The sequence below is a fragment of the Orbicella franksi genome, chromosome 9 (genome assembly GCF_964199315.1).
Source record: "Orbicella franksi chromosome 9, jaOrbFran1.1, whole genome shotgun sequence".
NCBI lineage: Eukaryota > Metazoa > Cnidaria > Anthozoa > Scleractinia > Merulinidae > Orbicella > Orbicella franksi.
In genome coordinates, this window is record NC_138153.1 from 24,937,065 (window position 1) to 24,964,908 (window position 27,844).

Sequence of the window (27,844 nt, forward strand, 5' to 3'; positions counted from 1 at the left end):
CTATGCCGTAAGCTAGACATCTTTGAAGCAGCTTCTCCAGGTTCTCGTCATGGTTTGAGGTAGCTTCGTCATCATTTTGCTCCTTTCCACAGATCAGGATGTCATCTGCAATACACAGGACTCCTTCCAGGTTCTCGAAGGCATGGTGTAGATGTTTCTGGAATATCTCTGACGATGCGGATAGACCAAAAGGTAGACGACACCAACGGTACCTGCCATAGGGAGTGGCAAATGTTGTAAGGACACTTGATTCTGGTGCCAAGACACAATGCCAGTAACCAGATTTTAGGTCGACTGTGGAAAAGACTCGTGCTTCAGACAGCTCAGGAAGTATGTCCTCTAGCACAGGTAGCTGATATCTCTCTCTTCTAAGTGCTGTATTTAATGGTCTGGGGTCTAGGCAGATCCTCAAAGCTCCGGTCTTCTTAACTGCCACAGCTAAACCGCTGACCCATTGGGTGGGTTCGTCTACTGGAGCAATAATGCCTATTTCTTGCAGACGGTCCAGTTCCTGCTTCGGCTGGCCCTTGAGTGAAGCTGGTACACGCCTAGGTGGCGCAACTACGGGAGTGATGTTTTGATCCACTTCTAAATGCACCGTTCCGGGTAGTGTTCCTAATTCTGGTTGGAACACTGCAGGGTGATGCTTGATAATTTCTTCAGTTGTACTGAGACTCTTGACTGCTGGCCTCGTCCGTTTAGGTGGCTGTGCAATCTTGAGATTTTCTTCATTGATGGTAATTAGGCCCATTTGCTGAGCTGCCTGCACTCCTATGATTGGTGTTAGTTGTTTCTCAACAACTAAGAATTCCACTGAGAACTTCCTTCCATTCTTCGGGTTTTGAATAATGATGCGACAGGATCCAAGAGGTTGCAGTGTCGTATCATTCCACATTCACAGTGTCTTCGTCGTGCGCTTGAGTGACTCGTCTGGAGCAAGTTCGGCGGAAATCACATTAACTGAAGCACCACTGTCAACTTGGAATTTCACGGGTTTCTTTGCAACAACCATTTCAGTGTAGATTTCTTTCGGGTATTCTTTCTTCATTGCATGTACCACTTCCGGTTGGTCTGTAATGCTTGTGATGTATTCTATGTCACTTTCTTCTGATTCTTCGGACTCCTCTCATACTGTGGACCTTGCTGTTACATTTTGAGGCAAAATGATTTCTTCCTTTACATTTAGCACATGTGGCTCCCCACGCGGGACACTTGCCTTTTTCAAAAACATGAATTTGACCACAAAATTTGCATGTTTTTCCAAGCTTTTCTTCTGATTTCCGGTTCTTCTTTGACTTGTCCAAACATCTCTTCGGCAGCTGTTGTTTGTCTTTCATACTATGTACATCCTCGGTCTGTGCTGCGGAGATTTGTCTCAACTGGGAATTTGAGGCTTCAGTGCTTCTACAGATGTCAATACACTTCTTTAGATCTAAATTCCTTTCCTGCAGTAGTTGCTTTCGTATATGTTTGTCTCATATGCCAAGGATGATTCGGTCACGAAGGATGGAGTCACGCATACAATCACAGAAGTTGCACGTTTTCGCCAGTGTGCAAAGAGCCGTGACGTAGGCGTCAATGCTTTCATTCTCTTCTTGGTTTCATGAGTTAAAATTATATCTTTCAAATGTCTCATTTAATTCACCGATTGTGTATTGATCAAACTTCTCTATAATCTTGCTTAGATTGTTTCTATCATCTGGGCTATCAAACTGAAAACCATTAAAAATCTTCAACACGTCTACTCCTATGCAGTGAAGAAACAACGCTACCTTGTATTCTGGGGGCTGCGTGCTAAGTTTCGCAATGATCACATAATTGTTCCACATCTGTTTCCAAACTTTCCAGTTTTCTGCCATGTTTTCTGTTGAAGTCAAGTTCAACTTTCCTGGAGGCAAGATGCCAGGAGTCATAGCCATCACGTTAGTCAAAACACTTGAACTCGCCATTACCAAAGGCATTTGTTGTGCCATTCCGCTCGGCGGATCAGTCTCCGTGTCTGACATTTAGAGAGTCGTTTACTGAAAGTGCCGTAGGAGTGTTAAGTCAGGATAGCACTCATATCTCTCTCCACAGTAGAAAGGTTTAGTCTTCGGGTTCAAACGTTATTAGACACCCCACCGCTGCCACCATATTTCAAACTCCATTTTATTCACTCATCTGGCACCCTACACCTCAAAGTGACCTTTGATCCTAATCCTAGTAAATGATTATACAATCACGCACATATTGTAACAGAATGTGCCACAGCATTACTATCTTTTAGATACCCTAGTTTATAATGACACCTGGATTGGGGCCGCCAAACCCACCCAATTTTTCTGGGATGACCATTCCCCCCCTGGAGACAACATGTCAAGAGCTGAACCTGGCTCTTGCATGTGAGGGAATTGTTGGTATGGTATGGACTTTGTGCTGTAGAGTACCAAGTAAACAAGCTTTTGTTTACTGTTTTGTTTGTAATATGGAATAAACACTTGCAATACAGATATTGATTATTCATGCAAAATTTTAATTTTGCTCAAGTGGGGTACTCTCACTAGAATTGGGCGGAGATGTGCTGCCTGCTTCCCAACACCCCTACCCAATTAATAACCAGAATCTGCACTTTTTCCTACCCTACTAATTTTATGACCTGACCAAAAATTCAATACTCCATTTTTGACATGACCCTTTAATCAATACCCTATTTCAGACAAGCCTTTGAATAGAGTTACACTGTACCTAGTTCAGACCAATGTTATAGGCATTGTGAAAGGCTTTTGTTCATGCTCTTAGCGATAATGATGAAAAAGCAACTTCTCCTTAAATACATACCCAATTCAAGAGTAGAATACCTATGTGACCCATAAAGGGATTAAACCCACCCCCTTCAGGATCTCGATGCCAACTGAAGGGTTTATTTTCAGTTGTGGTATAAAGCACTTCATGACTTCCCCCGTGGAAAACATTGATACTGATCAAGTGTCTAGTGTTCCAGTGCTGCTGAGTTTTGTTCACCCTCAAGGGTTGTATTGACCCTCATATCATACATACATACATACATACTTTATTGACTTTCCCTTTAGAGGCTTTTCAAAGACAATACAATAATAATTTAAAACTACTTAAAAACTCTAAGATTCATTAAGATTAATTAACTAGAATTAGGAATCTATAAAATCCTTAATAAGTTTACGTTTAAGATAAAACTTAAAAGCAGATACTTTCTCGAGAGTTTTTAGAGAGCTATCCATGGAGTTCCAGATATTGACTGTTCTGTAGTAGAACGTTCTCTGACCACTGGCAGACTTAAAAAGAGGAATGTTCAGCATTTGTGAACTTCTTGTGGCCTGTCCGCTTATTTCTCCTCGCTTACTGAACTGGGAAGACAGATACTCCGGCACGCGAGATGTTAGACATTTGTAGGCCATGATAGCGCTCCTGAAATATAACTGAGTCGCGACTGGTAGCCATTTAAGCTCTTTTAAAACTGGTGTGATGTGATCATATTTGTGTGTACTGGTCGCAATTCAACCAGCAAAGTTCTGAATACCTTGTAATTTATTTATATTACTTTTTGATGTATTCGCCCACACGTTCGAACAATAAAAAAGTTTACTAAAAACTAAAGTATTTATAATAGTTAGTAGGGTGCATTTGTCAAAAACATGCTTTGTGCGGCTTATTTGACCGAGACAAGACATACAGGAGGAGACAGTTTTCGTAATGTGTTCGTCATAGGTCAGGTTCTTGTCCAAAATCACCCCAAGATCTTTAGCAGTGTGCTCCGGTACGAGTTCTCTTCCCATGAAGGTGAGGCTGGGAGTGTCCAGTCTGGAATGCATTTGCCTGCTGCCAAACACCATGAGTTTAGTTTTGCTTGGGTTCAACAATAAATGGTTGTTGGAACACCATTGGCCTATTCTATGCAAATCAACTCTTAAGTCAGCAAAGGCGTTTACAGTATCCTTCTTTTTGAAGGATATAACTAGCTTAGTGTCGTCCACATAGCTCTGGACACTGCAATTCTGTGGTACTGAAGAAAGATCATTTGTGTAAATGCTAAATAAAAGTGGTCCCAGTATACTTCCCTGCGGAACGCCACAGACTATGGGCAAGGGCTCTGACAATGTTGAATGGATTCGAACCACTTGTCGTCTATCATTAAGGTAGCTACCAAACCACTGGATAACTGGGTCTGAGGCGCCTACATCTCGCAACTTCAAAATTAGGGTTTCGTGGTTGACGCTGTCGAATGCCTTACTCATGTCTAAGAGCACTACCGAAGTCAACATCTTCTGGTCTATCGCTTTAAGAATAGTGTCGGTTGTTTCTATGACAGATGTTTCGGTTGAGTGCCATTTTTTGTTGCCGCTTTGGGTCTTTGTTAACCTGTCGTTTAAATGCAAGTAAGAAGTGAATTGATTATGTACGACCTTTTCACACACTTTTGATAAAACTGGTAGAAGAGAAATTGGTCTGTTGTTATTTGCCAGTTCGTGGTTTCCACCTTTATGGAGAGGTGTCACTTCAGCTAATTTCCAAGCTGTAGGAAATTTGCATGTTTCAATAGAAGTGTTGATAATAGACGTAATTACTGGAAGAATCGGGCTTAGGCAGTCCTTCAAAACACGAACAGAAATCTTGTCGATCCCTGGGGCTTTGTTTGATGGCATTGATGATATTATGCGTTCAATCTCGCCACTGCTTACGGTATTCGAAATGAAACTGCTCGCATGAAGGATATTGTCTTGGGACAAAATAATTTCGGTTGAGTGTTATGTTGCATTCATTAGCCAATGACTGGATTTTCTGGCCAACAGAAACGAAAAACCGATTAAACTCATCTGCAACAGTTTTGTTGTCCTTGCTGAAGATTCGCTGGGATTTGGATTTTCTAGGAATTATTTGGCGGATTGCTTTCCAAATATTGTTTGTATTGCCTGGGTTTCTTTGAATCTGTTCTGTGAAGAATTCTCGTTCAGCAATTTTAATTTCTCTTTTAACCTCCTGTCTTAAGTTTCTGTAAGCCGTCCAAGCCATAGGATCATTTCGTTTTCTTGCTTCTTTGCGCCAATCGTCTCTTGTTTTCATCAGCGCACGAATGTTATCAGTTACACATGGATTTGGCTTTCCGCGGACTTTAAAGGTTTTAATCGGAGCGTGTTCGTCGAGTATAGAAGAAAAAAGCAGATTGAATACGTGAAGCTTATCCTCGACCTCATCAAAAACATCAACTATCATATCATGATAGGTTTTAGTTTAGGCCTGTGACAACACTAATTCTATGAGCAACTTACCAAGAAGAGCAAGACCCATCTTCAGGCTATACGTTTTCCCCCAGCCTGATTTTCCCACAAACACAGACACAGGGCAACCATCAAAAGTGTTCCTTATGTAGTCTGCATGTAAACCCATAGCCACACAAGCTAGGGAGAGCACCATTGCTCCAAAATTTTGTTTGAACACTACTTGTGCAATCTGTGAAAAGAAAATTACTGACATTTTAGAAAAGAAAAGTTTTTTTTTTAATTTCACCTCAGAATGATTCACCAAGAAATCACCAATGAAAATAAATGTGGTGTCAGTGACGGATCTAAAGGAGGGGCCCAGTGGGCCCGCCCGCTGTTATCTTGGATGAAAAAAGAAGAAATAACAGATGGAATAAAAAGCCGGGAGGGCAAGCAAAACAAAATGCCCCCCCTCTGTTAGCTCAAGGTCTTCATTCGCCACTGGGTGTTACAAAAGAACTGTTTGTACATTCATACAAGTATGGCACTTACTGGTAAGATGTCCTTCAAAGGCTGTTCACCGAATGCCGTCTCTACTTTCATTTCGGTACAATCCATCGTCGAAGGGGGTACATACACGAATCTTTGTTTGGCACGGTCCAAAAGTTTTCCATTAAAATCAACGGTACCTAAACATACAAAATGAATTTAGTACGCTCCTTGAAAAAAGGTATTACATTCTCCAACCGGTTTAATTTTTCAAAAAAAACCTGACATTTTTCGGAATAATTTATAATCAAGGATGCATCTTTGCTTTTAAATTCTGGAAAAAATATGTTTGTAAGGTGCTAAAAATGTTTCGAAGTTGTTATAGGAAAAAGTCTTGACCACGCGAAATTACAATTATATTTATTGACTTTTGGACAATTTATCTTTGCGTGAAAGAAAATATCTGTACACATATTACGTCATAGGAAATCTGTGACAATCCTAGAAATTCCGTAAAATAAAACTGTATGACAGCATTCATTTCATTTAAAAAAAAGGAATATAATCGGTTCACTTGAACATGAAGCAATGTTCAGTATCTGTCATCCAAAATTGTTATTTTGCAAACACGAGAGAGACCGGCTCGCACTCGAATCCAAAAAGATTAGAAAAACGCGAGGATAAAATGGCAGCGCAAACTCCTAGGGTTGAGAAGCAGGTAAAAGCCTTCTTTTGCGTGCCTCTCAACCCCAGGAATTTGTGCTGCCACTTTTTTCTTGTGGTTTTCTTTTGCGTCACGTATCTATTGTTGGCCCTAGTCTTCAGAGTATTATAAAGGGAAAGCATTGATATAGCACGCTGAATTGGACCGGGTAGTCCGACTAAAGTTTCGACGTTAAAGTGGTTGCTACTGTTCCAGATGGCCTTTCCTCCAATCCCAAATCTTGCTTTCTTGCACTCTGAGTTAACTGAGCAAAACGGAGGCAGTGGCTGGACAACTGGAACACCATTTATCTTATTCTTTTTTTGGGAATTCCAAGAATAGAAAAATACAGTAAGAAGCGCGACAGCCAGCTTTGGCCCCATTTTAGCTCCTGCAAATAGATCATTTATTTTTTCATGAAGACACTCGTTGATACTTGTTGAGTATCCCACTGGAATTCCTGAGAGGCAACCTTCAGTTATATGCTGTCTCAAATGATTTATTTGCTCTTGGAAGGACTCTCGCAAAAAAGGATCCCCAGAAACGTGTATTGGAGATGTGTTGCCACTTCTCACTAAATCGGTCGAGGTTATGTAAAAGTGTGGATGAGTCCGGAGTAGGCTTCTCTCTCTTGTTTTTTCCGTTATCATCATCAGATCTGAAAACATTTGCCAAGTCATGTACACAATCTGAGTAAAAGTGATGCTGTTTAGACATCGTTTTTGTAATTCGTTGAACAGCATGAAAAAAGGTCCAAACGCACTTTTACATTGGGGCCAAAAGTCTCGTGTATTTTATTTCTCCATTTACAGCAGTTATCAATGATAAAGAATTCCACGGATTCATCTTTACTACATAGTCGTTCCCTGAGATTCTCAAGCATTTCTTGAACCATTTCAAAGTTCTCTTTCTTTGTAAGTTTCCATGTCACTACTTCATGTTTCTCTTTTGATACAACAAACAATGAATTGAACTGTTTGACCCACGAATGATCAGTGGTTCGTGTCAGTCCTATATTAACTGTAACCTAGGATAAATGAGAAATAAACTATTTTAGTGACGCAGCATGGGATAGAATTTTTTTGTGGCATTGGTCTTATTTTATAGAGAATATAAATGAAACTTAGAAAATAGGATCAAAGTAATAACTTTCATCAATCTTATTCAATGGTTTCACCTGTCAAATGTACAGATATTTTGCAAGTTGTGGTAATTCCTTCTGGCCCCATGGGGGCTGGGGGCGATGAAAAATTGGAGCAATTAATGCACTGTTTCCCTTCCTTGTATGAAAGGCCTTTTTGTCAGTGATTGCATTAAAAATCCCAATATTCACAATATCTGGTTTAACTCCCTTCCTGTTAAATAAGGGAGAGATTAAGCACCACGTAGCCACCCAGAACTTTTGTAATTAGATTAAAAAAAAGCCACGTGGTGGCCATTGCAGCTGGCTGTTGCCTTGCATTCTTTATCAATGGACCATTAGAAAAGTGATGGACGGGGGGGATGGGTAAAATACAGAACTGAAAAGAAATTCATACAACGGGAGGTGGCCGAAAATACTTGATGCAAAGAGTAATTACAGAAAAAAAATTCTGCAGAAGGAAAGTGCACCTTCAGGCTGAAATTTAAGCGGAACAAATAGTAAAATTGATGTCAAAACATGTGGCAGTATTAGATGCATTTCCAGCCTTTTCAAAATACCCCAGGATCCCTCTAGGTTGCATGCTGCGTGTGGTGAAATGTTTATACGGACTTTCCAGACAAATGTATTGAAAACTTGCGCTGGCGTACTTTGAGAAATTAGAAATATCGAGCTAGGCTAGGAAAAATGATAGCTTTGGAGAGGAGTGAAGTGGAGGGGGTTGTTCATGGAATCATGGTGACCATTTAGGGGAGGGGGGGCATGGAAATATGGAAACTGCATGCTTTAGGGGGATCAGATATTTTTAAGCTGGGTTTATACCAAAATCGCCCTACGGGAAAAGAAGAAAAGATGGTGCCAGAGGGAAAATTTGTTAGCATAAATGAAAAGTCTTGCAGAAGACTATATATCCGAAACATAAGAAAAATACCTGCACAGCCAGTGGACAAAAAAAAAATCACGCAAGCTGAAAAATTCCCACTACCCCTCCCCCCCTCCCCCACCCCCATTTCTTCTCTAACAGGTCCTGCCTGGATCAAATGAGACATGTCCTTAAGCCTAAATGTATAGAGATGACTGACATTTGACGCGAAGGATATCTGTTTGCCCAGTTACCTTAAAAGTGTGGTCTGCCACCAGCGCTCTCACCGATGTCGAACGCATGGATTCCTCGTACAAATCTTTTTGATCTTGAAAGTCCTTGAGAAAAATGTCACAAAGTGAGTCGTCACTGGGGCAAAGCCCAATGACAGTCTCTGAATGTGTCAAAAGCCTCTTTGGTTGATTCTTCGGACGACTCTAACGCTGTTTGCCCCAATATCCTTTGCCTCAGTTCACAGTGTCTTCGAAATTGCCATTGTTTTTCCATGCAATCTTCAAGCTGGCTTTCCATATGTAATTTGACTGAAACAGATTGAATGGTAATGTGAAACCACACTTGTGTGTCAGCTTCAATGGGGGCTTGATATAATAATTTTTGCAAAGTTGTCACAAAAAGTCTCCATCACTACTGCGAATGCAATGCCTTGTGTTGCTAGACTTACAGTAATATTCTCGTGCAATGAGTAAGGCTGGCCCATTGTAGTCCAATATAACATGTGGGTTTAACGAATTACACGATCCACTAGTCCAACGGCCGGGTACAATTATATGACCATGCTGATCACAGAACAAAGGCTTTGTATGGAATATGTCGCAGTACTGTTGAAGGGGATCCCAAATGAACAAGTTCGGAAGCGTGTAGGATGACGGAGAAAAGCATTCACTAACCCCTCAGGTTAGTTAGTTCAGGTCAGGTCGGATTTTGGAAAATTCGCGTACTTCAGAGCCTTCCTCGTATCTTCGCAGAACATTTTTGATCTATTCCTTTGTATTTTTGTCAATATCTATAGCGGATGAAATTTCCACCAGCAACAAAAATATACCAATAACATAGGCGACGCGAGCCATCACAATTAAGCTTGAAAAGAAAAACTGAAAGGCGGTAAACAAGTGTTATGGGTTTATGGCATCACGAGGTCCCACCAGCACACCAGGATTTTTTCAATGGTCGGCAGCATGACCGCATTCACACCAGCGTTGATGAAGTGTGAAAACTTGTAAAATCTTTTCGACCGAAAACTCAGATTTTTTTTGGGGGGGGGGGGCGCGAGTAACCCCTCTTCAAATAAATACATAAATAAATAGGGTATGTAGACTTGTCAGATTTTTACAAAGTTTGGCTGAAATGATCATGAGATATTGGTGTGCTAAAGTGCGTCGGGCTTTTAAGAAATTCAAAATATTCCTGCTTTGACGCCTCTCCCCATGATAAAGCCCAACACTCCCATGAAGCGCTGATTGGTATAGTGCAGTTAGTTTGGTTGTATTGTTTGGCTGACCACAATGGCGATGGCACCAGAAACCCAGAGACCCAGAGACCCAGAAACCCAAAGACCCAGAGACCCAGAAACCCAGAGACCCAAAAAACCCATAAGACCCAGAGACCCAGAGACCCAGAAACCCAGAGACCCAGAGACCCAGAGACCCAGAAACCCAAAGACCCAGAGACCCAGAAACCCAGAGACCCAAAGACCCAGAGACCAAGAAACCCAAAGACCCAGAGACCCAGAGATCCCAAAACCTGGAAACCTAGACAGCCCCAAGAACCCAAAGGACCAAGGACCAAGAACCACAATGATCTCAGTGCTTTCAATGGTTGCGTAATTTCAGTTGTTGATATACCAAGAAAGAGCCAAAAGAGGGACTACTTGTAGTCTACAGACCACTCGTAAAGTAAATGTATCATGCGTTCTCCCTTTCTCCGTTCGCAAAATAATAAAGAACGCAGGTTAAGAAATGCGTCGGACACATACGATTGTCTTGCACTTTATTACACTGCAGGTCTAACATAAACCTGAACTGCTAGTTTCCGTTTCTGTGGGCAAATTATCTCATTATCTTATCTCTCCAACCAGTTAACTCAAATAGTTTCTATTTCCATATTGCTTCAGCACTCAGTAAACAATTGAACACTCTAGTTAAACAGTTAACCACTCGGCTACATGTATTCCCGTCCAAACGAAAAGATCCAATACGGCCACAGCGATTTATCTCTTGCAACATAACAACAAAACTGAACTGATAATTCCATTGTAAATAACATAATTCTAAGATTCAATTGTTTCTAATATTCTGTCTTTCTTACCAAATGGCTTTGCGAACGGCGTTAAAGTAAAAAAGCCGCTTTTGTCAGTGATTGCAAGTTAATAGATAATTATTGAATGACTGTTTTTGTGATACCCAGAATAATCAAGTTAGAGGTAGTTTTCAGCCGAAGCCGAGGTTATAACCCTTACCGAGACCTTGATTACGTTCTGGATACCACAAAAAACCGAATCTAATAATTTGTTGAATGACAAAAAAAAGTGGGAAATCATGTTTGTGCTTCTTCACTGACGGCAAGCAACACATGGCGCGCGAACTTGACAGGATTTTCCTTAGAAATCATGCACCACGGCCATATATGACATGACTACCCGTGACCTTGACTGTCCTTGACATGATTATTGTATGATCTGCAGAGATGATGTCACAAGCCATGATTTCGAAAATTCACCATACATTTTCGGCCAATCAGAAAAGAGATAGTGAGGTCAATGTAATAATAACAACAATTATCCATGTCAGGGTTTCTGGTTCCAAATAAGGAGATAGCAAACGCCTGGGGATACTCCCTTATATGGGCTAGAAAGGTGTGTGCAGTCCCAAAGGGTATGTTTTTTCAGCTGTTGCGGTCATAAATAGGGTATCAATTTTAGCCATTTTGGTCATATATAGGCTATGGTCTTTGCACTCTAGTCTTGAACTTGATATGTTTTCTGAAAGATGATACTTTTTCAAGTCATAAATAGGGTATAGGAAAAATCAAAAATTTTGGTCTCACATATAGTGTGAGATTTTTGGAAACCGGGCAGCACACACCCATCCCAATTTTTTCTGAGAGTACCCCTCAGGAACAAATGATTGGGCAGACTCATGAGCCTATTGCAGGCGTTTGAGTAAACGATGATTTAAAAGAGTATTTCATTATTAGTTAAGCAACACAGGGGCAATTTTTTGCTTCTGCTCTAGACATCTTAGTTTTTGAGAGACTTGAGACAATGTTTTTGTTCTGATTAAATAACCGCTTGTTTTACCTTTCTCGGCTGCACAGTCGTATAGTAATTGAATGTTTTCAACTGATAGAGGTACCACAGTAGCACCTATTACGGATATCGTGCAGTACAGAAGGCAAGTGTCATAAGTGGTCCATGGTCCGGACAGAGGTTCCTTGTTCATTGATTTCAAGTATTCGACACTTCTTCTCTTTTTATATGGCGATGGGCTGGTACGCTTTCATTTAAGCGTCCCTTTGGAGTCTGGAGTTGTCTTGTTGGTGGAGTCGTTTCCATTTCCGCAGTATGTGCATCTGCATAAATAAGAACATTCCTGTCTTGCACGCAAACAGGGACATTTGGACTTCCTTTCTCCGTCTTTGCAAGCAACGATCAACTTGTTTCTTTTAACTTTGTTGATACCACAGGTGCAAGAAACATCGTTCCTTTGTCCAGGGAGTACATCTTTGTCTTCACCTTTACCGTTGTTGCAACTTTTGCATCTACAGTTATGTGTACAAAATTCGCCTTTTTCCACACACGGGCAACGACTTTGGCTGTGTAGGCACGACGCTTGTTTTTTTCTCCCCAAATTCTTACCGCTCGAGCAGCCCTTATTCATCACTTGTTGTTCGGAAAATTCTGTGAAAGCAAACTTTGGTGATAAATAAAAGCACCTACACATCTAATGTCAGGGTATGCGCAGTATGTAGCTGGGTACGGCAACTACGATTTACTGATATACTCTGCGATCTGTGATGCTAAATAATTAGAGTACTTTACAAACTTGGCATATACAGTGTACATATGTATTAAGGGGGCCACAAAATTGAGCGATAAAGCATGAGCAAAGCAAGGGGTCGGGACAAGCTATACTGGGAAATTTTGAAGTTTAAACTAGCTTCCAATCATTATTCAAAACCGATTTATTTCTGTCTATCCACTAAGGTTGGTTGTAATGCTATCTTCCCATGGATCTCGAGTCCTTTGCCTGTATTTGAAGCAGGAATCAACATGGTACCATCATAATGGCCAGGACCGCAAGCAGTATAGCTATGTATATTGTTGTGCCAATGATAGTTTCTTCTGGAATGAATGGGAGATAAGAGCAGCCATTGATGCTCGTTATGACAAAAATGGGGACCTTCAAAATGTCTGAGCATACTTTGATCACCAAATCTCCTATTTCATCACAAAACGATCCTTGGTCTCGAAATCGTTTGGTTTTGTCATTGATGGTATCCAGTGGAATACCTGAGAACATTAGGTAATGTTCATTACTTTGAACAGTGTCAACAAAACACTGACAAAGCTGAAACACGTCTTCATCTAGGCCTTTCCCAAGTCCAAGACCCACTAGATGTTCCATTAGTGTCGCATTTTGATCATTCCACTCTTTGGTTTTTCGTAATCGCACAATGACTGATCTAAATGCACAATCACCATCTCCGACGGCAGGATCTAGATGTCGTTTGAAAGAAGCGAGATTTCTGCGAAGACAATTTAGGTGGCTTTGTTCCATATTATCTGTTCCGTCTTCCGCAATTAACACTTGCTTAACACTTGCTTAAGTTGCAGTATTGGAAGATCATAAGCGTTGAAACATTTGTCTTTACAGTCTGTGTTTATGTTATTTAATACAAGATGAGTTTTTCTGTGTTTTTCAAAAGTAGTTCGCTCATCATATCATTGCACATGTCTTGCATGTTTTCTACAACTACAACGGTGTTCTGGATTGTAGGCACTTCGGGTTTGAATGTCGTAGTCCTTACTTTTCCCAGGTGGACATTATCGTTTTCATGAGAAGCCAGCAGTGGAATAAACGGTATTATTCTGGAGTTCCCAATATGTTTTTTCCATCTATTTTGCAATTGATACCGTAAAACAGGAGAGTCAGGATAGCAAACGCCAGTTCTGGTCCGATGGTAGTTGGTCCACATAGCAGTGTTTTGTTGAGTGTATGATGATAGGCTTTCATTAGGCTCAGTGCCTTCCCCAGGTTGAAGTCCAGATAAGCAACCTTTTTTAATATGAATACGCAAACGTTCGATCTCGGAGACGGTTCCTTTCAACTCATCAAGTTTCAAAAAATTATTCCATCGTTTTAGAAAATTATGGAGATTGAAGAAATGAGGCAGATTTGAAGAAACGTTTCTTCAAATCTGCCTCATAGTACGGTTGTTCAGTTTGGAGGTTAGCGAGAAATATGCGTATCAAGTTGTCATTAGATGGAAATGAATATAGCATGTCGCTGTAGAATCTGTCATAGAGATCTGTGTCAGGCTCGCTAGGGCTAGACCTCAAGAAAAGCGAGAAACACCCCAAACACCCAAATGAGACTTGATTATTGTTTTGCTGTAATGTAAGATTGGTCGTCGACTTTATTTCATATCCTAACAAGTTGTGTTAATGGTATTTTATAGTTGTCAATATTTTATACAATCGTGTTTCGTTTCTACTTTTTTTTTAACGTTGCATTATAATATGATAATAAATGGATGAAAAGTTAAGATTAAAATATTTTTTTCAGACAGAAAACGTTCTTTTTTACAATTGTACTGCTACATTATTATTGAATGAGGAAAAAGCAAAAAAGACTCAGCAGTTTGTTGACAGAAAACCCGAAAAGAGAAGTGTCATGAAACTTATTAACCCACATGGTGTTTTTGTTTATGTTTTGTTTGTACAGAGCTCAAATGACAATTATGATTGACAGTTGATCACGAGACTTTTAATATAATATCGCATGTGCTTTTATGATTGAGTTAGTTGTTAATACAAGTCATCGAATAAACAAGTGTCAATAGGCAAATGGACTGCGAGAATTCCTATTTGATGAGAAGCATAAAGGTGAAAAGTCCCAGCGACCCAGAAACCCTGTGATCAAAAAACCCAGAGACTCAGAGACCCAGAGACCCAGGGACCCAGGGACCTAGAGACCCAGAGACCCAGAGACCCAGGTACCCAGAGACCCAGAGACCCAGAGACCCCAAAACCCACAGGCCCCGAGACCCCGGAGACCCTGAAGACCCCATAGACCCCAAAGACCCAAAGACCCCAAAGACCCGAAGACCCGAAGACCCTGAAGACCCGAAGACCCGGAAGACCCCGAAGACTCTGGTGATCCTAGCAACCCTGAAGACTGTTTGCCCGATGACGTCACGGGGCGTTTTACACCGCACATAAGCCTCAGAAATGGCCATGATGTGGCGGTTTTAAATCCCGGCATTGGACCAGAGAGTGATGGCAGTGGCTCTTACACAATGGTTTGTGTAGATTTTGGATAAACGTGCTTCTTCGCTGATGTTCTTGATCATTTTAGCGAGGTTGTTTATTCCAAGCGGTGGTGCTTCATACCAAAGGGCATCTAGAGTCATGTTATTTTTCTTCGGATGCTGGAGAAATGCAGTACACTTTGGATTTACCTTCTAAAGATACAATTTGAGGGCCTTATAGCTGTCACCTTGGTCTTCAGTCTCATACATTCTGGCTTCTTTTTCTGTGCTTTCAACGTCCTTAAGTCCTCCGGGATGATTCTTTGATAATTCATCGTGACTCATGGTTGCGTAATTTTTTCCAGCCGCATCGGTTTCAAACTGGAAGCTGTTCGTTGAAGCTTCTTTGCCCTTCGAGGCCCCTTCTGCAGAAAAACAGGACGACATGAAAGCAAACGTTTCTCAGCAAGGAAAGCGGTGACGACAAGGACAACACTTCGCTTGATTTCAGCTTCTGGAGGTCTTCTTCCTCGATAGCAGGTTTGTGCAAGACATTTTCTTTGCCACTTCATTTTAGATTTTTTATTTGTGCATTTAGCATGAGGTTTGATCTTGCAAATCTTGGGTCAGTGGAAATTTGTAGGCCTCTGCTAAATGGCGGGGCATCGAGGTATCTTTCTATCGAATGATGAAATCCCAGCAAGGTAGATCTACTGTAATCTTCGCCCTTTTTCGTTCTCGCTTCTGCATAAAATCTGCGTAGGTTTTGATCAAGCTGATCTATTTTCATCGCTTCAAGCGGGGTTTGAATTTGTTTTTTTCCACGCCAAGCTGAAAGTAACATAAAAAGAAACGGACTATCAAAATTTGGTTTGTAATGGAACTTAACTTTTCAATTTATTTTCATCTGTTATCAAAGTAAGCGCTTCTTAAAATTGTGAAAACAGCACTGAAATTAAAAATGTAATTTCGTCGACATTGTTTATGCATTAGCATTCAATTGGGTTTACACATAACTTAACAGAAACAATTTCTAAATATTTAATGAGTCTTAAATCTTTATTTCGTTTTATCTTTATCGTAAAGCCTATTGATGAGTTCTTACTAAGCTTTAAATACTTTTTGTTTACCTTTAAATGTTGACACAGACCAGTTTGTGACTTCTTTCGTCTTTTTTGAGTGTCGCTCACTTACGAGCTCTTCAAGTTTGCTTTCGTTTAAACTTGCAAATCTCGCTGCAGGTGGCTCCGGAAAAATTCTCCCAAATAGGTCAAAGGATGGACTTTCTGTTTCATCTTCACACAACTGTGGAGACAGTTTTGCATTTCTGGCAGGATGTCGGCCATTACTTTGGAAACAATGTCTGTCAAAAGATTTGCTTTGTAAACATTAGCACACACGTCAGCAGCGTACACCCATGGGCAAATAGTAGATGCTGAATTAACCAATCAAAGCGCACACTTTGCTTTAGTTATGTTATAATTTCTCTTGTAGAATAGCCCGACTCTTTTCCATGGGCTCCTAACATTGTAGAAGAAGCCTGAGGCGAACGCATCGCCCTCTCATCTGGAGTTTCCGCGTGTTCATGTGCCGTGGTTCAGCCATCGTCGCTCGTAAGATCCCACATCGATGTCGTAAACAATCAATTTCCAAGTTGCAGTTTCGACAAAGAAACCCTTCGCCACCAATAATAGGAGAACTCGAAACCACGATTGAGTGCCAAATAATGCTGGTACCAAAAACCAACCACAAACGCAATGATGGTCGAAGAACGACGATTTGAAGCCAAACAAATTCCAAACAGCTTGTGTAATTCAGCGAATCAAAGTAACTGTAAGGGCCAATTTCCAATTCCGTTGGTTTCAACAGGCAAGATTCACTCTAGTTCACTGACTTTAATTCGACTAACACTCCAATAAGACGCTCCTGTTTGCTTGTACATAATTCCATCAATCATCCGCGTCTTTATCTGTCTTATCTGTCGTTACTTCGAGTGAATTGCATACACAACTACAACGTTTGCCGACGTTCGCCATTACATACACTCGAAAAGATCACGTGACTTAAACGCGGGAACTAAATGGCGGGAAAAATACATGAACAATACAGGGAACCCAGCAACAGCTTGTTCAATGGGTTGTGATGATACATTAGGCTGTACTGGTACAGTGGGCAGTGTTGGTCCCATATGAGGAGTGGGTGCAGTTGAAGACAATGGTTCAATGCATGACATTGGTAACTGATATTCATTCTGACGAATTTAGTAAAAAAACAAAATTAATGTTAATTTAACAATTAGCTCTCAGTTTTGCATAGGGTATTTATTTACTGGAAATTAAGTACAGGAGGCAAGCAATATTAAGTATGCCTCCACTGTAGTCTATTGCAAGTCATATGTGTTTTCTCGGTAGATGCTCGATCTAAATCTTGAAATTAAAATGTTTGCCATTGGGCGGTTTGAATTTATTTCAAGGAAAAATTATCGTTTCTTTGAATGCGGATGGCATGCATGGCATGATTGAATGTGGGAAAAATTGAAAAGATCTAGTTTGGGGGACTTTAATACATTTCTAGTGGCAACAACAATGTATGAGGAAATATATCGAGTCAAGTAAAACATGTCGTTCGAGGCAAACACAACGACTATTAAAAGGGTCAACTGAACAACAGACATTGGAGCTTAATTGATCAATTCCAAATTTGCCGGCATCAACGAAGATAACCTTTGAGAATTTGTCTGACTGAGATTTTTTCTGTGCGTTTGCGATTATGTTTTCGTGCAATTCGGTGTTAAATCAATTTCATTGGGCGTATTTTGTGGACTGAAACTGGGCTGAAATGGATAATGTCGGGCTGAAATATTCCTCTGAGCCAATCAGAAGTAAGAAAATAACGTAGCGATCCAGTGGGAACAGGAAACCATTAAACTGTTCGCGCTGTTGTCTTGTTCAAACTGCGCATCTCTGCAAATGCTAAGCTATGTGACTTTTTAGTTTTCGTGAGGAGAAAACGGCTGCCGAAGAAGCACATTCTCAGTCTTCTCAGCTAGATGTATGAGACAAAAACGAGCTCCAAGTAGAATCCAAGCCCCAAAACCCGAAAAAACAAACTTTGTGGGACATGAAAGAGTTCAGTGGTTGGTGCAACCAGCAACGAATCGATTGCAAACTGCATTCAGTAAGCCCGACAGAATTTAGCAGCATGTTATCATCATTCTAAAGGATAGCTCTAGCATGCTTGTTCTGGGATTCTTTTAGTCATCCATTTACGTCCAATGAAGTGGAAATAATACCCGACCCCATAGTTCCATGGACCGTTGTAAAGTGAATGTAAGCTAAGTTTGTCTTTATTATTAGTTGAACTTAATAATAAATCTACCGAAAGCCGGCTTTGTTCATGCAATTATTCCAAACTATCACTTACATGTAATTTATTGTACAATTAATGTCAACATTTCAAAATGACCACTTCTTTGTTATTTACGTAATAATATTCTGTATTTTTTTTTCTTTGCAAACGCTAGTCACAAGAAAAATTGTTTTGAGAAATTTTGTAGTTTACTGCCAAGTTTTGTGTAAACAAATAAACGCAGTGCGGCTGTGCTTATTCCTCACACCTGCCAATACAACTCTATTGTTATCTCTGTTCTCACTCGACTTTACTTCTGGCCAAAATGTCGCTGAGTGTCATACTGTACCGAAATGTTAGGGTACACTAAACTCACACGGCTTATACACGACAAATCCAGGTTTATTTCTTCACTCGCCTATTGCTTTTACACCTCGTTCACGTAGTTCAAAAACCTCATGCTCGCTACGTTTTTCCAAAAGCTCCGATTACATGATTCTCCGATTACAACTGTCAATCTTATGCTTTCGCAATGTCATGTCCGATTAAACATAGTCACGCAATTTCCGGTCAATACTCTAACAGTTAGTCCATCTTCAGTAGCTCTGTAAGACTTTTGTACCAAATTTTTACAGTTCATTCTGTCAAGGAAACACACTTACATGAGCTTTACGTTTCGCGACTAGAAGCAAATCGATCGACCACAATTTGCACTTTTTCTTCATCCAAGGTGATATTTTCAACACAAAATTTTTAATCTTACTTTAAGTTGGCCCCAAGATATAACGAGTACGAGAATATAAACAAAAACTAACCGTGAAAACAAAAACATTGGCTCTTAATTTAGACTTTTCCAAAGAAGTTGATAGCGTATAAACATTAGCTATGGTAACTCACCTGTTCGGGAAAGTCCAGTTGAGCTCTCACTGATCCTCTTGTGTTATCATACGAGAGCATACGTTGCACTCTGATTGCTTGCAGCTCACTTGGTTAGCAACTTTTTCATTTTTCTTCCACTGTGATCTTAACTCCTGTACTTTGCTCACTATGTTATCCAATTTTTCCTTACAACACAAACAAATGTGCCGCGAACCATTAGGCATGATAAATAGTCCGCAGTAGTTTTCTAAGTTTTTTCAGGTGTCTGTTTTTTCTCCACTTTTCGTGACAATAACGGAGAGTTTCGAAGTAACTCTTTTGGAAGAGCAAATCCTACAGTAATTTTCATATACTGTTTTCGTTGGAGTTCCCATAATTGTTTCCTTTCAGTGTTGCATTTTCCGGAAAGAACGCATGGACACTTTGACTTCCGTTTTCCGTCTCTGCACGACATCTCACTTGGGTCGTCCGTTTTGGGTTGGAGTATCCTGCCACATCTACACCCTCTACCAACAATTGATCCTTTGCCTCTAGTTTGCTGACCACCATTGTGGTTGTATTCATTTTTACAATTATGGCATTGACATCTGCGAGTACAAGGTCGGTTGTGTTTGAAGCAAGGACACCTGGAGGCCAAGCACGAAATTTTGTTGACTTCTTTGTTATTCTTTCCACATGCACATGTCGCGCCATTCATGACTCCTTGACTTAAATCATCATTGACTGAAATTTCTAAAAATAAAAAACCCTGTTATTTCAGAAAACAATAGTACGGCCAAGTCCAGAGTAACTAGCTACATTTAGTCTCGGGGGCATAGTGAGAAATCGGATTGAAGACGTTCTTAATATGTTCTTAAACTTTGTTTCAGAAATACTACTCATAACATGTTACTAGAGGTTTAGTTAGCATATTTTTTATTAATAAATAAGTAAGTAAGTAAGTAAACAAATCAGTAAATCGATAAATAAAATGAAAATCTGTCAGGTAGTAAACTATTTAACATTAATATATTATCTTATCCTATATCTTCATATATATAGGAACATGTTTCATTTATCAGGCTGAACTGGTTCAGTCTTATATATATGGTACTATATGGGCCAAATTTCATCCTGATGTTCTTAATCCATTTGTTCTTTTATGCAAGTGTTTACTGTATGTCAAACATAACAATACGTTTTCCTTTGGAATGCCAATGTGACTCAGGCCATTGTCAAGCCACGTCTAGTGAAAAAACAGGAATGTTTTTATCTACCTTTCGTAGCATCGTAGTGCCCAGGCGTGGAGTGATCATATGCAATATACATGGGTGTGTCAGTTGTGAAGATGTCAGGTAGAAATGGGATGGTTGGCGCACTTGGAAGAGCTGTAACAATGATTGGGATCCGCAAGAGTTTGGCAGTGGCACTTGCACAAAGGTCACCCACTTCACTGGCAAAAAACCACTTTCCTTGAATTTTGCAACCGTTTCTAAGTTGTTTGAACCAGCTGTCATCCAGTTTTCATAATCAGTAATATTTTCAGTTACCTTGTTAACAAAAAGGTGTCTAAGTTTTGCAGTGGTTTCTTCCTCGCACTTTCCAATCCCAAGTGATCTAAAATGTTCCTCTGTTTGTCTGTTGTCCCCTTTTAAATAAGCGGATATTTGTCTGGCCACTGATTTAAAAAAGCAGTTACCATCCCTTACGACTTTATCCAATTCCAGGTTAAAACCAGATAGATTTCTATACAAATTTTCTGCATGTTGAGAGGTCAAATCCATACCCATTGTGTGGACCACAACAAGGCAATCATATCTACTGTATTTGTTTTACATTGTGTAGTAAAGGAGGTCTGTGCGGGTCCGCAAATGATCCCAGACCGCAAATGATCCCCAAATTGGACCGCAAATGATTCCGATAGGGACCGCAAATGATCCCGACTAAAAAATAATGAATGGCATGGATGGTGGGATGGTGTGGATAGGGAATTGGCGTACGTGAATACCGATGTTTTTATTAAAGCCATCTTATAATTATAATGGCTTACAACTTCTTTTTTTTCATACTTTCGACTAAATTTTGTTGCTAATTACAAGGTTATGAATATCACCACTCAATCATCAAAACACGACTTTGCTTGCATTTCTTTGCAATTCTCAGTAAAATTATGATCAGTGCAACATACGCTACATATCCTCCTTTATTAAACATTGTCATTTCGGTGTTATAGCTAAATCACATTTTATCAGCCATTAACACCACTCGTCTAAAGTTTTAAACTAAAATCTAACCATGAAGCAACTATTAAGGAAGACGCTGTCACCTGAGTAGACCCACAAGCCTACGACGCTTCATCACTCTGTAAAACACCTAGTGTGTAGCACTGGAAATTTGAACAAATTTATTTTGTAATTTCTCCTTGGTCGTATTTTGGCTTTAATTCCTCGGAAATGGCTACTTAAGTATTCTAAGAAGCCAAAATTCCAAGCTATAGTTATGAAGTTCAGCTGCATGACCAGGCAAGGCCAAGGCTTGTCCTTCGTCTTGACAAGTTAGCTGTTTGATAGATGTTTGATACTATCGCCACTGGGATTTCGAGAATGTGTACAAGTATGTGTTTTTCTAAGACTTCTAATTCAATAAATCGTCTTCACGTAACGTGTTTTTATCCTCATCAGGCATAAGAGGCGGTATATTTATATCTGTTTACAATTAGCGTGCTTCGTTTGGAAACGAGAGCATTTTAAATTTCAGGGTTATGGAGGTTGCGTGACACAAGGCTTGTTGAAAAATATATACTTATCTCATGATTTGGAGCCTTTTTGGAAGTTAGAGCATTAGGAAAGGTGCTAATTTAAATGCTTGTTTGTTCAGTACTGATAATCAGTCGCCTAGAAAGCCAAAGTAAGTTCCAGATGTTTACACTGTACTCCGGCCGCCATATTGGTGTACCACGGATGTAGACCAACATGGCGTATTCTTACTGGGCTCTGTAAATTTCTGGGAAACATTTACGACGAATTTCTGAAGTTTGGTGAAACGCACAGGCCTAAGACTTGGAGAAGTGTCTTATTTAGTTATCTTCTATAGCGTACATCACAATTTCTTAGCTTTATCCATTGGTTGGTTTTCGATTTATTATTATTATTATTATTATTTTTTATCTGTCACAGTGAAAACGATCTGTACCGTTTGAAGAGCAAAACAGCAACTGTGGGATATTTTTTGTAAAATGATAAAACATGATTTTTAGTTCATAACTTTTGTGCATGTTCTCACCTTCCTCGGATATAAATCTATGCCATTCCTTATTTTTTGATTGGGATCATTTGCGGTCCAATGTGGGGATCATTTCCGGTCCGGGATCATTTGCGGTCCAATTTGGGGATCATTTGCGGTCCGGGATCATTTGCGGTCCTGGGATCATTTGCGGACCCGTACAGGTCAAAAAGTCTTGAAGGTGAAGGACTCGTATCATGTGTGCCAAAAGGTGATCAGTCTCTAGTTCGTCAACATTTTTTGCTGATTCTGAAGATGAGCAAGGCAATGAAATATCGCTTACTGATAACACAGGGTTTGACGTTTGCTTCATGTGTTGCTTTGAAGGAGACACATTGTCCTGATTGCAAGTACACACGCTCTCAACTGGAGGGACAGGTGTCACTCTTTTGCTCTGCAAATGACTTCCCTTTCTTTTACAGTTCCATGCATATAACACATATGTCATCACTGCTATTGCCAGTTCTGGACCGATTTTTGAAACACCACACAACAGAGATCTGTTTAAGTGACGGTGAAGTCTCTCGTTCTTCTCAGTTCCACATCCTACAGGAATGTCCGAGAGACACTCCTTACGTATATGTTTACGTAAGTGCTCTATCTCATGGGGAGAGTCCTGATTTAAGTTTTTCGTCCACACGAATAGTAATCTTTCAAGGTTAGCCTCTATTTCTATGGGACAAGCCGTGGGCATTTTTCTTTCGTCGCCAAGGTCTCCGTCTTGGCGAAAAATCAGAGAAAGTTCATTTGAAAATTTTGTACAGAAACTGGTACCTTTAGGAATTGTTTGTACAATTCTCATGCACGTATGAAACAGATCCAAACGAATTTTGGCCCCTGGAAAGATTTGTTCGTACAAGTTTTTTACGTGACAGCAATCATCTACTAACACCATTTCCAAAGTAACACCTGTTTTGTCAAGCCTGCATTTCAGGTCTTTTAACAAGTCATAAATTTCTGAGAACGACGTGGATTTTGTAAATCTCCAGGCCATAACTTCGCCATTCTCATTTAGAGCGAGAAACACGTTTTCAAATTGCCTTACGAACTTGCCATCGTCTTCGCGAGTGACACCAACGTGTTTACTTGTTTTAAATGTGTGATCACAAGATAGCACCTTTCCAACTTGTTTACAAATGTTGTTTTCATGTAGCACCTTGGTCAGTTGAAACTGTGACAGAAATCATTTTATCAGCTTGTCATTACCTGGATACAAGCAAAATATGCTACTTTCAAAACCTTTTACCAAGTCATTATTGTCTGGATTGTTTCGTAGAAATTCTCTGAAGTTCGTTGATGCTATGCCTTCCGACACCTCCATAAAATTTTGGCCTTGGTAAATACCGGTGATAATGTAGTCATACAAGCGTATGGTAAAAGCACATCGCTGCTGCATTATGACTGGGAACATATTTGCAACATTGGATGGCAAAAGTCGCAAAACCTCATTGGATGCGGATAGATACCGATGACCATTTTTCTCATGTCCTGGTAATCGGTCGCTGCACTCATAGAAGGCTTGTACCAGCACAAGATTTCCATGTAAATCATAGACGAGCCGGGATTTCTGGGATCTGCTCGAGCACCATTAAGCACATCTGTCCATCTTCCCACTCGTAAAGGGCAGTTGTGTACTGGGCAATTGATTGTTAAACCATTGTGCCTGATAGGACACCATATCAAAATCTTTGGAATAAGTTTGGTATCCTTATACTGAATTTCAATTGTGCGATTCAACCGTCCATCCTCCGGTGCGGTCTCAAATTCCTGCAAAACTTGCCTCAATGATAATTCTTCCTCGTTGCCAAGACAAATGCAATAGATGCATTGGAAACAAAGCGTGAAGAAAACCAAAAGAAAAACTGCTATGTTGCGAGCATCCATTTTACCACATGGGTTTTCCTCTGTTTAATATCTGGCGCATGTTATCACATGTAGTCAGGCTGTCAACATGACATTGGGGTGTAAAGATTGTACATAAAAGTTCAAAATAGGGTAAGGAAATTTAATAAAAAAGATGTTCTCTATTGTGTTTTACTTGTGTCTCCGTAGCCTTTGGGACTTTCCAATGCAATCCCAGCGAGTTTTTGGTCAAAGGAATATATTTCTCTTGTGATTTCAAGGATTTCTGCTCGCTCATTTGCTCATGTCACTCGACAGTTCGCTCGGAAGCGTTTCTTATTTCTTTAAAATCTGTTTCATCTCGTATTAACCAGGCTTATCGAGAACGCACTGGGAGAATGTATCGATCCCTGTTTTTGGTAAGTTTTATTGGTTTTTGTGGGCGATATTTCGACTAGTCAACTCAGTAGTCTTCTACCTGGGCGGAGCTGAGTGAGATAGGACAAGTGGATTCGTCTAATCAAGTCGTATTTCTCGTCTATACAACTATCAGCGGCGACTGAAAACTAAATCCGAAATTGCGCGTATCCGATCACCATTTGTAAGAAACCCCCTCAATCCCCCTCTCTCAGCAGGGCCTCAAATTTTCAATGGCTACAATGAATCGTCCATTATACTTTGAATGGTCCTGTTGTTTCAATATTTTCCTTACCTTTTCATTGGTGCTGTCAAACACTTTTGGCACGAGTTACAACAAGAAGGAGATCATCTTTTCAGTTGTTACTGTTGGGCAGAAGCTGCTTTAAAATGTCTGAGAAAGAAGAAGTCTCGCGTCCGGATGAAGACATCCAAGAAACTCAGCCGAGTGGATCTAGTTCCGATAGTTCTGACCAGGAATCTAGGAAACAGATCGAGGACAAAAAAATTAAGGAGGTCAATGGGGAGATAGGCTACTATATCAAGAAAGGGACGCAGTTCATTCCTATGACCAACTTTTCTGTGACATGCATTGGGTATGTCACAGAAAATTCTCGTAATAATTGCTCCTTAGGATTCTTGTTCAACGTTGTTCCAAAGACAACCATTTTACAAGATGACGACAACGATCAACTGCCGAAAAGGTAAATGAAGACAAGATTACAGAAACATATAATTTAAGAATCTTTTTAAACGGGCGGCATGCGCCGATTAGCAATGGCAATACATGAATATTATTACAGATAGGTTTGTGAGACGCAATGATTCTTAAGCTATTTTGTTGGGTGTCCCTATGCATCCTTGAGAAATAGACATTTGGTTACTGATAATGTAGTCTCTCACGTGTACAAAAATTTCTGCGCCACGTGCTTACAAAGACGCTTATGGATTGCGAACAAACGTGTTGGTCGACTGTTTTGTCTTTTACACCAAAGCTCAAACAAGTTCAGTTTAAGTCTGTTTGGTTAAACACGGTTTAAAATTGTGTTCTTCAAAGAACTTATGAGTTATGAGTCAGAGTTAAAATTTCAAGTTTGAGTTAAAATATCGTGTTTGAGCTTGCTTGCGGTTAAGTCCACTCAGGTTTGCTTCTATTCTTTTTAACTTGACATTTTAACTCAAACTCAAAATTCTAACTTGAAAATGAAATTCTAACTCTAACTCGAACTTGAAATTCCAACTCAAACTCAAAATTTCTAACTCAAACTCATAAATTTGATAGACTCATCTTAGCGCTGCTGCATGTATTCTTTTCTCCTCTTGTAAGTAATTGCATTCAACAAAAGTAATGAACTTACCATGTATGTATGGAGTTACATCCTCATCAAAGTGAACAACTCTGAAAATTTTCGCCCAGTTTCTGGCCTGTTCTTGAAACACCCCTGGAGGTTTGTATGCCTCATCACTAGGTTCAGCTTCTAGTGCTGCATACAGATCACCAAATCCCTAAGATTGAAGTAAATATTTTAGTTATTTAATTTGTTCTTTTAAATGCATATTTTCTACAAATTTGTGTGACTTCCTCAGTGTCATTGTATTAAGTCTAGCGAAAGGATTGAATCGTATAGCTGCTGCTGAAAAAAGAAGTTAAGTTTTCACTTAAAAATGAAGTAACATGAAAATGGTGTAAGGAAATATGTTACCTTCCACAGTTTCTTGACATTCTTGCAATTCAGCACTCTCTGCTATCCATCAAAGATTGGCTTCAGGTCTAGGTGTTCTAGAATGTTGTGAAGATCGTTCCCTATAACAAAATAAATTTTAGGGCTGTGTTAGCTTTTGCAGCATATCATTGCTTAACAAATAATATTATTGTTTGTTCGCTTCTGAAGGTAATTTCATTCTCATATTTGCTAATAATTATAAATCAAGCTAATTTGCATTTATAACTAGAACAATTTTCATAGCATGAAATGTTGTGCTGTTTAATGCATCTTGTCATTAAATGATTTGCAAAGACTTCAACCATTTGGCTTATATAAATATATGGAATACTACTTTTCAATTACCATCCAGTCTTGTCCACTTGGTTGTAGGTGGCCCATCTTCATTTTGCACTTCATAAAACTTGAAAGGGGACCCAATCTTTTCAAGCTCAACTTCCAGTACCTCTTTCCTTTTGCTGCTTAGAACCAGTTCAATAAACTGTGATGAAATTAACAGAGACTATTTGTTAGACTTATATGGTAACCAGTTCTATTGCTTAGAATGTATTCCCTTGCTTCATTATTGCTTTTTGCAACACACAGTTCTTAAAGTCACTCTGGCTATTTATCCAGTTGTATAAATGATTCAAATGAGTTCCGTTGAAATGCTATGGGAACCTGAAAAAAGTGATTGGGGCTTTCCATAACAGACTAGCACCCTGTTCAGGAAATTCCAATATACCATGAAACTGGGATTATCTCTCAGCCTGGTAGCTTTGAGCCCAAACTGTATGCATCCAAGAATGAAAAGTCAATACCTGGTTGGAGAGTAGCCCAATTATCCTTAGGAAGAGGTGAAGAGTATCTATGACAATATGGTTGAATGGGATTGAAAGCAATGGTGGTTGAACACATCCCTTTTGCTCATCTGCTGTTTTTTTCTTGTACAGGGTTTTGCACTCAGCAAGGTTCCTTTGAATGGGCCAGTGTTGTACTATAAATAAGGTGAACATCACATCAACAACAGCCATGTTTATATTTTCAATATTCACTGAAGGCAAGGGAGGCTTGGTGGCCTGACGTTTAGTCATCTGAACTCAAGATGGTAAGTTTCAGATCCACGTGCCCGTCGGGGTCAGTAATTTAAGTAACCTGCGATGGACTAATATCCCATTGATGGCAGAGTAGCACCTCTCCTAGCCACTTGATGCTATTGAAAACCAGGAGCTAGGAGCCAGTTTGGCCTAATTACTTTTAGCTATTCAGTACAGCCCCCTAATCTAAATATCATAAACTTCAAGTGACATATCATTTTAGTCCACTTACCTGTGAAGTCGGCAATTTGTGCCTTGGTACAGTAGCACCATATGCAAAAATATTTAGCTGTTGCTGCATTCAGTCCATATACCGTGGCAAGAAATTTCCAATCAGAACAGCAGTACCTAGAACAGAATTTAAGTTAGCATATTCAACAAGATATATGAATATCAGGCT

At 39.8% G+C, this 27,844-nt stretch overlaps 2 protein-coding genes and 2 pseudogenes across 3 annotated transcripts; all 4 read right to left on the reverse strand.

Moving 5' to 3' along the window:
• Nucleotides 1-4,799: 4,799 nt before the first annotated feature.
• On the reverse strand, nt 4,800-26,804 carry LOC145498572 (uncharacterized; annotated as a pseudogene). The gene is made up of 10 exons (XR_014050872.1): nt 26,714-26,804; nt 26,348-26,448; nt 26,003-26,150; nt 23,806-25,125; nt 23,596-23,749; nt 22,513-23,562; nt 22,059-22,096; nt 19,143-20,924; nt 5,766-5,902; nt 4,800-5,463 (listed from the first exon to the last, which is right to left on the reverse strand). The product of XR_014050872.1 is annotated as an uncharacterized LOC145498572 (transcript).
• Nucleotides 8,545-14,146, reverse strand: LOC145498671 (uncharacterized). Its single transcript, XM_081478587.1, has one exon. It carries the CDS (start codon nt 13,202-13,204, stop codon nt 12,692-12,694), a length of 513 nt encoding a protein of 170 aa, XP_081334713.1. The 5' UTR covers nt 13,205-14,146; the 3' UTR covers nt 8,545-12,691.
• Nucleotides 14,299-15,844, reverse strand: LOC145498104 (uncharacterized; annotated as a pseudogene).
• LOC145498672 (uncharacterized) lies at nt 26,501-27,441 on the reverse strand. Its single transcript, XM_081478588.1, has 2 exons — nt 27,169-27,441; nt 26,501-26,849 (listed from the first exon to the last, which is right to left on the reverse strand). Exons 1-2 carry the CDS (start codon nt 27,439-27,441, stop codon nt 26,706-26,708), a joined length of 417 nt encoding a protein of 138 aa, XP_081334714.1. The 3' UTR covers nt 26,501-26,705.
• Between the last annotated feature and the right edge of the window lie 403 nt (nt 27,442-27,844).

Coding starts and splice junctions, on each gene's coding strand:
- LOC145498671 (XM_081478587.1), bottom strand. CDS start 13,204: ATGGAACAAAGCCACCTAAATTGTCTTCGCAGAAATCTCGCTTCTTTC.
- LOC145498672 (XM_081478588.1), bottom strand. CDS start 27,441: ATGACTAAACGTCAGGCCACCAAGCCTCCCTTGCCTTCAGTGAATATT. Junction 26,850..27,168: donor TTGGGCTACTCTCCAACCAG/GTATTGACTTTT, acceptor ATTTCATCACAG/TTTATTGAACTGGTTCTAAG.